Here is a 13,501-nt window from a genome sequence, read left to right as displayed (position 1 = left end):
CTCACCTGCCCTCATTTAAAATGACATAATGTAATCAGGGCAGGGTCACTGGGGAGTTCCTTTAGGGACTATTGCTGCTGTTTTATAAAGAGGCATGTATTACATCAGCGTCTGCACACCAGGCCCACAGCTCCAGGCCTCCCCATGACTGACGCCTCAAACGTGTGAGCTCTCCAGCTCACACATGGCCCTGCAGAGGAGTCCGGGCCTGGGTTACCACCCAAGGTAACCGGCCCCAGCCACCTCCTGACAGCCTCCATCCCAGCCTGTGGCCCCCAGAACCTTCATTTTACAGCCTCATCTCTCGCTCCACTTTTTCAGACCATCTGTGGGCCAAACCCTACAGGGTTTCCAGTCTCTGCCTCAGTTATCCTGAGCCGCATGTATGGTAACATGGCGGTAGGACAGAGGGAGCAGAGAGGTCCCTGTCCGGATGGACCCGGAGACCTGAGCACCTGGAGGCCCTGCGGGCACCGTGGACACAGTGACCCAAGCAGCTGCTCAGCGCAAAGGGACGGCTCGAGAAAGAGTGAACACCTAGGGAACCTAATGTGAATTCATGATTTCTGCCAAGTTTCATGCTTCGTTTCTCTCTCTCTGAAATCAGTCTCCCCAGCGTTTGCCTCTGTCCGGGATGCTATCTCACGTCAGATCTTCAGGGAGGAGTCCGATATGTCCTGACGAGCAGATACGTCCTGGTACATCCTTTCCATGATACTCAAGACTCTCCAACTCCAGATAAACAGGTAAAGATGAACAGCTGTGCTCACAAGCTTTTCAAAGACAGAGTTCACAGTCTGCTGCTTAATTTCATTTCTGCATGAGGCTAATAAAACAATTTGTGAAACATTAGTGGAACTGGCTCTGCACTTAGCCCCTGAGATGGAAGGTAAGTCTTTTACCTGGTGAAATCCATATTCCTTCATACGACTGATAGAATCTGCCAACATTTGGTGAACACTTCTTGAGGAACTGGAGGGCAACTAAAAATTAAATGAAACACATTTTTATGCCATTTAGAGCTGCAGTGCAATTCCAGAAGATAATCTGTTAATGCTTCCCTCATGTCGATGTTCCCAAATGCTGCCCCCCCCACAACTGGATCCATCCCTTTCCCACCAGCAAGTGAGCTCCTGAGCCCATCCTGACTGAGGGGGCAGGTATATGAAGTCCCAGCCTCTGCACTCAGTAGGGTTAGAGATGAATCACTGCCCAGCAGCCAGGAGCTGGTGGTTTGCTCATGTCTTGCTCCCAGCTGGCCCCAAGGTCCCTGGGATGACTCTAAGACATCAATACTACTCCTTAATCTCAATTCCCTTCTTTCTCTCTTAATCCCTGCTCTACCCCAACCAGTGTTTTAGGTCGGACCAGAGAAACGCCTTAGTTTCGGCCACTTAACTGCATTCGCCTCTCTCCCCTTCTAGGGCTGGAGACATACCTGGAACACCCAGTGCCTGGGAGCCCTGCCCACCCTCCCTGCCCGCTCACATTCGCCCCTGTCCCCCCACTTCCCCCACTTCCCAGTTCCGGCTTCTGCTGCTCTAGATGGATTTCCTAGGAGCCAGCTCCTGTCAATGGGATTCCTAGTTCTGCTGCCTGGATTCCCTGGGACCATCCCTGTAGGCCACCTGCCAACCCCTCTGGCTCAGTGACTGAGCTGGCACAGCACACGGGGCGGCTCGTAAGACCAGGTCAGTTACACTGGCCCCAGTCACCCGGTCCCTGGCCTGAGTGCAGTCTGGGCCAAGGCCAGCATGGCAGCCATGTGACCTGTGTGGCCGATATTAGACACCCTCAACCCACGGTACCACGACTCATGAGCCTTGTGCCTGAGGACTCCTTCCTGGGTCCTGGCATAGAAGAGAAATTGCCTGCAAAGTTTCAGCCAAAGGTCTGTACCAAGATTCAGCGTGGAGCACAGTGGGTACTTTAGGGTCACTTCTATGCCATGAAACGAACCAGCATGGCTACCTCAATCCTGCCCCTGCAGTTAGGTGCCCATGTGAATAATTATCTCCAAAATAATACAGGTGATAACTGGTATTGGCCACTTCTATCCAGGCCCTTAAAACCTCCTTCACATGTGTCTCCAGGCCATTTCCCCCTTCTTTGGGCTGGAATGGTGTCAGCAGTCATGCTACTAGAAAAACAGCAGAGCCTCCAAAGCCTGAGTCCCTGAACGGCTGTGTAGACCTGAGCCTTCCTAGACCAGAACACCCATCCTGGACGTTACAAGGGAGAAAGATGAACTTACATGATGTTTTGACCATTGCCTGTTTGTTCTATTCTATCTGAGCTGATAAAGCTGGCCACAGCAATCGCTGGTGGCCCTGGACTCCAGCTCTCTGCTGAGGTCATTTACTGATCACGGGAGTACAGTCAATGCTGATTTCCCTGATGGCTGAGGGTCACTGGAGCCTGTCCTACCCAGGCTCTGCATCAGGGCCTTAGTAAGTATCATCTTCACTGCCCACAACATCGCTGTTGGAGGGGCGACATTACGCTCATTCTCAGGTGAAGGAACTGAATCTCAGAGGAGTTATGCAGCTTTCTGGGATCACACAGCCAGCCTGTGCCAGAGTTCATGCTTTTTCCACTATATCAATATTGTCATGATATCATGAGTTGCAGGTCAAAAGATTTCTTATACCTATTACTTGGCAAAGTAATGAATCCTATAGGTTTCACAATTGCTACTTGCCATATTCTGTCTCATTTTTTCCTTATTCTGATATTATAAAAGGATATGTAGCTGCCCTGCATCTAAAGCAGAATAGGACAATAAACAGTTCCTCTACTGATGAACAGATTAGAATTCTTCCAACAGGTTTTGTATGTCTGTCTGTTCAAAAGTCCGAGATGGCTTTGAAGGGCTCAGGCTTGTGGTCTCTGAATACATTTCCACTATAAGAATTGTGAACTTTAAAAACAGGCTCACTCTCCCTTCCCTCAATGATATAAGATCTGTGGGGCATTATTTTGCAAAAAGGATGTTTCTTCTATGCTGAAAATTAGGAGGCAGGTGACTGTGCTCCACGGATACCTCCTCAAGTGCCGTAGACAATGCTGCAGCCCCTGCTTCTCCACTCATGTGTTTCAGAGGGACCTGGGCTTTTGCCACTAGCAGAGCTTTGGACCAAGGTTTCATCAGCAGCACCTCCACCACGATCAGCTCCTGAACAAACTCTTAGTTGTCTCCTGAATTAGCGTCAGGCTAATAGATATCTGACGTTGTTCTTCTAAGTCATATATCCCAAAGTGTCAAGCATTTTCCCCCATCACTTGCCAATTACTGTCCTCTGCTTGGACGTAATACCTTCAACACACTGTACAAGTTATTCTTTGTCCCTTAGCAGTATTCCTTCAGTGGAACTATCGATCTCATGTAGACACACAAAAGTGTTTTCTCACCACTTGCTTTTTAAGGAATTACAATCTGGATGTGCCCTTTCTCACTAGCACTTTCAACATGCTCACTGCTTCTTCACTTGTCAGATATTACAGGGTCATCAATATTTTTAAAAGAGCTCAAATCTAAGCACAGATGCAGGAACAAGACAATTTTCAGGACTTGGTGCCTGGGACTGAAGGGACCTCTGTGACCGTCAGCACCGCCTACTGGTGCCGCTCAGAGTTGACAGCCTTTCCTTGTCTGAAGGTTTAGGTTTTGTTTTTAGTACATCAAAGCTCACAAGTTGGTTCTTGAGTAGATAAGATTTAGCATAAACAGCTGATTAATTTAACAACCACCCCAGAGATCAGTACTTCTTTTCAAATCCTTCCATGTGTCCAAAACATACTGTCAACTCTAAAACCATTCACACATACTAAGAACCACATTTATAAAAATTCTCATTTTAAGGGTGAGCAAAGATTCGCTCTTATTCCAAAATGTTAAAATAATATGAAGAAGTTAATCAAGACTTGCGTAGAACTTACCCTTCCCCCTCCGCATATCCTCAAGTCCATTCTCTAGTAGGTCTGTGTCTTTATTCCTGTCTTACTGTGACAAAGCGAGAGAGTGGCATGGACATATATACACTACCAAATGTAAAATAGATAGCTAGTGGGAAGCAGCCGCATAACACAGGGAGGTCAGCTCTGTGCTTTGTGACCACCTAGAGGGGTGGGATAGGGAGGGTGGGAGGGAGGGAGACGCAAGAGGGAAGAGATATGGGAACATATGTATATGTATAACTGATTCACTTTGTTATAAAGCAGAAACTAACACACCATTGCGAAGCAATTATACCCCAATAAAGATGTAAAAAAAAAAAAAAAAAGACTTGCGTAGAGCAGTTCATTCAGATACACTTACATGCTTACAAATCCACAAAGCACACCATGTACAATGGAATAGACTGAAAGCAGTGTGAGCCAGATCTCCCTTACTAAAAAACAGCCAGATCCATGGCTCAAAAGTGATGATTTGTGATGTCAATACCAGAAGGAGACAGCCTCAGGAATAGCACCCTGAGCATCCCCAGCTCAAGGATGAAGAGGAGTCCTGAAGAGGGTGCCGGGCCCTCTCTGAAGCTTCCATAGGACGCTGGGTCCCAGGGAATAGACTCTTTAGCTATTCCAATTTGCAACAGAAGGAAGGTTGGAAAACTACCCACCTCCCTGCATAATTTTTTCTTACAAAGAACTTTCAAGTCCATGCATCATGTGACCTTCATATCAACACCATAAGGGTATCAAAGCAGGTATTATCCCTTTACCAGAAATGTAAGGCGACCTGTTCATAGGTAGGAAAGCAGGGTCTGAAACCCTTGCCCTGCTCCTTCTGTGGGGTGTCCCGGAGAGAACATCTGTCTGCTCTCGTGCACAGAAGCCACGGCAGTCCCCTCCCACCTGCTGCATCACGGAGACTTCTGCAGCTGCTGAAGCCCTATGGGCAGAGTTAAAGCTATTGTATCCTCTTCATATTTGTTTTATTTAAAAATGAAAACTGCCATGGAATATTTATGCAAAAGCTCCAAAAAAATAGCGAGAAAACTTGGAAGGCAATGACATCACAAGCTAGTGGACTGTCTGCAGACACCAAGTCAGAATGGTCCTCTCCAATCAATGTGGACCAAGGAGACCTGGGAGTGGAGCCCCTCCACAATGACCAAAGGATTTTATAAGTATATATAAATTACCATTAAACTTAGAAGTATGGCCATTCAAATCTATATAAGCAATGGGTAAACAAAAGATGCTGCCAGCAACATCAATATTATATGGTTACAAATTGTATTTCCTCCAGAGACTATGTGTCATGTGAGAATTATTCTAATTATATTCACTTTTTAAACTGGTTTGAAAAATGGTTCATTCTGGCTTCTAACCTAATATTCACTCTGTTTAAAAGTAGGACTATACTATCAAACAAACGTCAAGAGCCTTTGGAATAAACACGAAAGCTCCAGTGAACAGAACATTTTTAGCGCTTATATGTTAATGGTGAAGAAGAAAATGATGAATTAAGGCAGGCGTCCCCAAACCGCAGGCCGCAGACTGCTAAGGGTCCCTGGCCCGTTAGGAACCGGGCCGCACAACAGGAGGTGAGCAGCGGGCTAGTGAGCGAAGCTGCATCTGCCGCTCCCCATCGCTCCCCATCACCCGCATTACCGCCTGAACCATCCCCCATTCACCCCCCATCCGTGGAAAATTGTCTTCCATGAAACCAGTCCCTGGTGCCAAAAAGGTTGGGGACAGCTGAATTAAGGGGCTAAAATCAAGAGTTTTCATTTGAAAACAAACTGCTAGTTAAGGATTGGCTCATCCTGATCTTACACCTCTTAAATCCATGGTATCCCTTAGCAGACTGATGGTCAGAATAGCAACCTCTGTGAGTGCAAACATCACATCAGCTTAATTAATTCACGATACCTGGAGCCCCAGCAAAGAGAACAGTGACTGGGCACTTACTAGGGCCTCAATAAGTATTTGGTGAATGAATGAACACACTATATATTCATGAACACGTTCTCAATCATTAAAAGATATTCAGTCTAGGGCTTCCCTGGTGGCGCAGTGGTTGAGAGTCCGCCTGCCGATGCAGGGGATGCGGGTTCGTGCCCCGGTCCGGGAAGATCCCACATGCTGCGGAGCGGCTGGGCCCGTGGGCCATGGCCGCTGAGTCTGCGTGTCCGGAGCCTGTGGCCACAACAGTAAGAGGCCCGTGTACCACAAAAAAAAAAAAAAAAAAAAAAAAAATGTTCAGTCTAGTTTTAATACTAATAAGAGAGACTTAATTCAAATTCTCCAAAAATCGATGGCCTGTCCCCATGCTTTGCTAACCAGGTCGCTGGAATAATCAGATTCCTATTTCTATTCTCAGCCATTTTAAGTGAAAAGGGAATTTCCCAGTGATGACTATAATAGTAAGCTTTTGAGCATACTGGGGTTTAGCACTGTTTTTTTTTTCTTTCTAAAATAGTGAGAGAGGCAGAATAATGAAACCATGCTTTGATAAAGTGACAAAGAATAATAATATAGAGAAAGTGGAGATACTTTCCTAAGGCCAACTAGACTAACAGGATGAAAAAGGGACATTCAGTTTTACTGCTGAAGGTATGCTGTGTGGTCCCTGTGGAGAGATTTTACTGAAACATGAACTAGGACAACGGAGAACTTAGGGAATCTTTTCCCCATTTCTCTAACATCGTTCCTAGCAAAATCTATGCACAAAGACTACTGGAGAGTCCGACTTGAAAATACAGTGGACTCTAGTACGAAGTGTAACTTTATGGCACCTCTTTAAATAATGCATTAGTCTTTAGTGCCTGAGTTTATTCTGAGCAGAGCAGAGCATGGAACTGTCATGCTGCATGAAGGTCTGTCCGCCGGCATCGCACCTCACCCACGACTCCTCCAAACGATGTGCAAACAGCAGAACTGGGCAGTAACATCCTCAGGAAATGCAATAATCAGAACTAATAAGGGCCGTTAGGGCAAAGCGTTTCAGATATGAAAGAGTTTCAGAGGCCGCTCTTACAATTTCACCAGGGAGAATATGATCCATGAAGGAGGAAAGGAAGACAGCAAGAGAAATAAAGTAATTGTTAAATGTAAAGTTTAAGGATATTATAAATATTTATATATTTATTATATTTATATAGCTTAATATATATAAATATAAAGTATAAGGATAGCAACAAAGGATTGTTAGGAGAGTAGTCAAAGAGTCTTAAAAACATGGTTGATTTGGGAAGTCTTAGGAGCCTAACAATAAATAACAATAGAAAATAGTATTTACATATGTAATATTTTACTCACATCCAGCCCAGTGATTTGTAGCTACTGTAACCTCCATTTTTCAGACCAGGAAACTGAGCCCCAGAAAGGTCAGCTAGGCCCCACAGGGTTCCATATTTTTCTTCCCAGCATGCTACTCCAGTGAGGGATAAATGAATCATCGCCAACATCACGTGCATCACACAAAATGAAGTTGTGTTACTAACTTTGTAATGTACAACTCTCAACACCAGAACTGTTTTTCTCTTTTGTAATTCACTTTATATGAAGCTTTTAATATAACATACTACTTTTAAAACTCCAACAGCTTAAAAGGCTTTTAAGGGCTTACGATTCTGTGATTCTATCTTATGTAAAATTTTATTCTACAAACTACCATGAAATTCTACTACAGTTACACAAACACTACTGGGGTAATTGTGTAACTCTCTGATTGTGGCTCTTCTCTTGAATTAATAAAATGAGCACGGTTAATTCCTCGTCTGTTTTTACCTGGTATACGCAATACTTTCATCTCTTACAAAAATAATACTGAAATGCTTCCTTCATGTATACTAGGAGGGGAATATACATCAAGAGACAAACGGTTACTGGTTTGGGATTATCTCTCTTTTTCTCTTCACATTCAACTCAACCCTCAAAATTCCACTTGCATTTCAAGAATACATTTCCCCTTCTGTTTGCAGTGGTGTCCTTATTATTAGCGTGACCCCTACTCCCTCTGAGGGACTGGTAACATGTCTGTCTGCAGACAAGAGCCAGCCTTCCCACGATGGCTCCACCAGGCCCTGGCACAGGGCGTCTACCCCTCGGTGGGGGAGGGTTCTCCACCTGCCTACTCCCCTAGGTTAAGTCACCTAAGGAGCTGTGCTCTAATACTACTTTTCACTCTTAATAGAAAGCCGGTGCCACACAGAACCCCAAACTTTGGTTGCTATGTAGAAGCACCTCGAGATGAATAAGGGTCCAAAAGTAGCAATCAAGCATATTCTTTTCCATTCTCTTCAAGTGGTCTGATCTCAGTATCTTGCTTTTGAATCTCTCCTTTATGAAGGCAAACAATCAAAATCCAGTTTTAGAGAACTGCTGGCTTCTGAGTAGGCAGCAAGCTTAACAACTTCAGTCTAGAAGGGGTGAAGGAGGTAAGGAAGAAGGAAAACCTAAGTGGAAGCCTTCCATTGTGTCTGAAAATCATTACCCAGGTACCCCTTCACTGTTCTCTACTGAAGGGAACATAATGCTACGAGTTAGAATAACACCTAAAAACACAACTGAACACTACCACAGTTTCAATGCCTACTTTACAATTAAAATGCACATTTTAGTGCCATGTTTTTGTTATCAGTTGTTATAGTGAAATGACAGATGTAAAAGCAGGTGCCAGAGCCTTGGGGCAGTGTGGGAGGGGTGTGTGTGTGTGTGTGTGTGTGTGTGTGTGTGTGTGTGTGTGTGCGTGTGTGTGCGCACGCACGTGCACGCGCATGGTAGAGGTGGAGAGGTGAGAGGTCTCATGTCTAGCTCCATTTGGTTAAAGAAGATACTATGTATGACGGGGAAGACTCTTGCTCAAGGGTTTTTAATCTGCTAGCTTCGAGGTCCTTTTCGGGGTTTTTTGAACGCTTTGAATTCCAAATGTTTGTGTTCTAATTTTTTTTAATCTCCTGGTTTGCAATGTGGTCCACTTTGAAGGCCATTTCTGTTAAAAACAAGTAATTCTCCGGAAATAAAAATCTAAAAGTGAGCAGATAGTTTTATCCAAGGTCCCCTTTGGGGCAAGGACAGTCAGTCTACTGATGAATGAGTCCCCAGCCTACAAATCACCTGACACAGAGACACACAAGGGCTTATCTCTTTTTTTTTTTTTTTTTTTTTTTTTGCGGTACGCGGCCCTCTCACTGTTGTGGCCTCTCCCGTTGCGGAGCACAGGCTCCAGACGCCCAGGCTCAGCGGCCACGGCTCACGGGCCCAGCCGCTCCGCGGCATGTGGGAGCTTCCCGGACGGGGGCATGAACCCGTGTCCCCTGCATCGGCAGGCGGACTCTCAACCACTGCGCCACCAGGGAAGCCCAAGGGCTTATCTTTTAATTCGCATCCCACCCACCACCCTCAAACCTGTTCTTTTCCCTCCCAAATTCTCCTGTGGGAAGGGGTTAAATACTGACTGCTTTTGGAGGGCTGTCCACGCCAAGGGTCCCTAAGGATCTCTGCTCAGCAGAGGGGTACTCCTAGTTCTTACCCAGAATCCCCCAGGAAGGGGCGCCTGCTCACACAGTGCCTCGTCTGTCCTCTTCTCTGGCTCTTATTAACTCCTCATCAGACTTGTCTCTGCCTGGGAATGGCCTCTGCTTCCCAACCTGCATGTCTCAGAACATGGCTGGGTGACAGCTAAATTCCATATTTACCATCACCTCCCATTCAGGGACAGGCTCCCAGCAACACTGAATGTTTGCTGTGATCCACTGAGAACCAGAACACTGTCACTAGATATTAAGCAGAACATCATTTCTGAGTTTCCCAAGTGCTGCCACTGCTGCCAAAAACAAGGAAAGGGAAGTATTTTGTACAGGGCAACAGCTTCCAGAAAAGAAGCCATGCAGGCAGCTCTAATCTAGGGATCATTTCTGTCTCCTCAGATTGCACCAGCCACTCAGCCGCCCTCTGCCTCTACCTCCTCAACTGAAAAATGAAAAGGACCAAGCCTGGGCTCATGCTAAGAACAGCATCTCATAACTGAAGGACTTCAGGGGCCATTCTTGCTGTCTCCATCAGATGATATTAGGCAAGCAACCTCCTAAGTTTTTCTCAGCTTCCTTTGTAAAGAAACAATGTTGCTAATTTAATCCCTATTTTATAGAGGGAACTGATTCCTGTAGGATGGAGCCGCAGGTCACAGAGCTGCTTCTAAGGATGGAAACCTCCATGCCCAGACTAGAGGTATTCTATGTCAGCTGCACTGTTTCAAGGTATCTGGTACTTAATTGGGCAGTCTTACTTTTGGTTATCCATTTGTTAAAATGAAAATTTTAAGCTAACATAAATATATAAGAAGTATTTTGTAAAGATTATCCTCAGTGTGTAAAAAGATGCTGAGACTGGACCCCAAGTTTTCCAAACCCCGAGGCAGGCATCAAATAACTCTTCTCAAATCCCCCAGGTTTGCTTCTTGTGGATCTAAGGGTTAAGCAGAAATTCTCTACCCTTAGAATTGGGACAAATCTTTCACTGTTCTAGAAAAGATCTGCTTGGATGAAGCCATCTGCCAGTGAAGGTATAAAATAAATCACTGTTACATTGGTATAAAATAATCCAAATGCAAACCTAAAGATTGGGCTGTTTACTGTTCTGGTTCCATGGAGGGAAGGGTACAGGTCTCTACAATTTTTTATATGTGAGAAGATTAAGCAGACCCAGGTGGGTCAAGAGGTATAGTTTACAATCTGGGGCTGGAGGGCTGTGGTGAAAAGCTGATGCTAGGCTAGCCAATTGACTAAGGAGGACGTAATATGCACTTTATTTCCAGAAATGGGGCTGGGTTAACCTCAGCCCTGTACTGCTGGGCTTGGACCTCACACCCCTGCCTAATTTCTGCTTGGATGTGAAAGTCCAGCCCTGGTGATGTGATTTTTCCAGTGAAACTGCATGGAAACCCTCCTTAACAGCCATAAAGACATGAAAAAATATTCACCTTCAGGCCACACAGGCATGGGTGTTGTTTAGGATCACCGGCATTTACAGCTGGAAGGCTAGGAGGAGTCATCTCAGCAAATAGATTCCATCTCTAGCGCTCGCTGCCAGGACTGAGCATGAGACATCTGTGGACAGGACGCCAGGGTGCACGTGCCCTGGGTCGGGGGAAGGAGAGCTGTGATCCATTAGTGATGTCTGCCCAGGTGTAGGTACGTAAGAGGTCTTATGCTTTGTGTCTACATACCTTTTAAAAGCCTCTCATTTTATAGATAAGAAAAAACGAAATCCTGTAGACACAGAGTGAGAATGAAAGACCAGTTCTTCTGACTACGTTTACCATGCTTGCTCTCATTATGTTACCACAGAGCAAAAACCTACCGTAAGTCCACAATGCCTTATTAACAATTCTGAAATCCAACAAGTTCTGAATGTACATAACTCATATTGAGGGGAAAACCTGGACTAACTTGGACTAACATGAGATCATTTACAGTATTTACAGTAACTGATTGCAAAGTGTAACCAAACCCTGCCGGGGACACTATATCTTATACAGTATATACACAGCGTTTCTTCTATAAAATCTGAAAAAATCTGAAATCTGAAACACATCTGGCCCAGGGGTTTGGATAAGGGAAGGTAGGCCAGTGGTACTGAGTCCACTGCCTAGAGGGTGTGGCAGGTAGAGTAGCCCCCAAATGTCTACACCCTCATCCCCTGGAACTTGTGTCTGTGTTATGTAACACAGGAAGTTTGCAGGTATTCATTATAAGCTACAGACCTTAAAATAGGGAGACTTTCCTGGATTGTTCTATTGGCCTCAACTAATCACATGAGCCCTTAAAAGCAGAGAAGTTTCTCCAGCAGGAGTCCGAGAGATGCAGCAGAAGGTCAAGTCTAGAATCTTAGCATCTCTCTAAATTCCAAGCAGGAGAGAGACTCCACCTGCCTTTGCAGGAGGGGCCACACTGGCAGCACGAGAAGGCAGGCAGGCAGCCCCAGGACTGTCCCCAGGCTGACAGGTTGACATTCGCCAACGACCTGAATAAGCATGGAAGTGATTCTTTCCCAAAGCTTCCAGATAAGATCCCTTCTCAGCCAACACCTCGATTTCTGCCTCGTGAGAATGGAAGACCCAGCCAAGCCATGTCAGATTTCTGACCTGGGGGCTGTGAGATAACAAGTGGGTATTAAGTTCATAGTAATTTGCTACGGGAGCAACACAAAACTAAACAGGACAAGCCTGATTCCTCCCCCATGATACAGCCTCTAGACACCCTCCCAAAGTGCCTTCCCCGCGTCCCAGCCAAGCCCCGCCTGGGTCAGGCCTCTCCCTCCCTTGACCCACTCAAGATGCTTTCACTCTGACGCCCTCCTGGCCCCCAGGCTTCCCCCGGCCAGCTCCGCCCTCCCTGGCCAGCCCCGCCCTCCCCACCAGGAACTTGACTCTGTCCTGCCTCACTGGGTGCAGTGCTTTCCAGGGGGTGTCCCTTCTTCCTCCCAAGTCCTGAGACACCAAGACTCAGTCGGGTGCCTCCCTTATGGCCCCGTAACACCTATCACTACACGTATGGAGCCCCTGACAAGCCTTAGCTCACAGAAGGACCGATTCGCCTCAGTCGGCCTCACCGACTCACTGGGTGCACGCAGGGCAGGCCGGGTGTAGGACACTGTCACGCAGACCAGGCAAGGCTTTGCGTGTTTCTGGTTTAAATAACCCCTTGGAGTTGTAGTGGGATTTGCAGTTTTCCAAGAGTTTCCAAATATATTATCTCATGTAATTTTTACAAAATAAACCATGAGATAAAACAAGGCAGGTATTTTTAATTCCCAGTTTTTACAGGTGAGAAGACAGAGGCTCTAAAAGGTTCTGAGGTTTGTCCGCTAGCCCACGTGAGAAACCCTGCCTCACAGACTCAGTGCTGCCACGCGCAGGGCAAACACAACTCTGAGAATCTGGCCGAGGCAGCAGCAGGGCCACATTGCGAGCTCTGGGGACACTGCCGTGGATCCGCTCTGGCAGGTGTCCAGGCAGTTAGATCTCATTGCGTCTGTTTCTCTGCTCTCCTCTTTCTCTTTCTCCATGTTTTCTTACAGAAAAAAGTCTACTGTTTAATTTGAAAGCCAACAACATCCGGGTCTAAAGCACTCCTGCTTTGGGGGCACAAAAGCAAAACCTCTCTTGCCAGCCGTGTGATGGTGACGATGCAGCCATGATAGCTTCCCCGGGGCAGACGAGATGGCCCAGCTCTGCCTCTAACACAGGCTCTGCACAAGCCACTGCCCTCTTCCTCCCCTCAGAGAACAGACCCTGTTTCACGTCTCCGACAGCTGCTGAGAGGATGGAGTGAGACAGTGCATCTAAGTCATTTGGCAACTGTCCAGGGATGCATGCACGTGAAGTGTCAAATTCCTCCCCCTCGCTGTGATCACCCCAGTTACCCACAGGAAAGCAAATCTGCCTTTTCACCAAAGAATATCCCAGGCTCCTGGCTATGCTCTTAGGATGTGCTGTTTTCTCCTCTTGAAGCTCGCTTTGGCATTCTTTTAAGCTGATTTCATCTTATTC

General features: G+C 46.2%; 1 protein-coding gene across 2 annotated transcripts in view; it reads right to left on the bottom strand.

Moving 5' to 3' along the window:
* Positions 1-13,501, bottom strand: part of SH2D4A (SH2 domain containing 4A) — a 67,350-nt gene that overhangs the window by 34,404 nt on the left and 19,445 nt on the right. The window contains exon 4 of one of the 2 annotated variants that reach the window (XM_065899931.1): positions 903-983. The exons of the other annotated variant lie outside the window; for it this stretch is intronic. Coding sequence (XP_065756003.1) covers positions 903-983 — 81 coding nt within the window. The remainder of the gene's footprint in view (positions 1-902; positions 984-13,501) is intronic. 2 annotated transcript variants of the gene reach the window in all.

This window comes from Phocoena phocoena, chromosome 21 (genome assembly GCF_963924675.1).
Source record: "Phocoena phocoena chromosome 21, mPhoPho1.1, whole genome shotgun sequence".
In the NCBI taxonomy this organism is placed as follows: Eukaryota; Metazoa; Chordata; class Mammalia; order Artiodactyla; family Phocoenidae; genus Phocoena; species Phocoena phocoena.
Note: the sequence above shows the minus strand (reverse complement) of the source record. Positions and strands in the feature narration are given on the sequence as shown.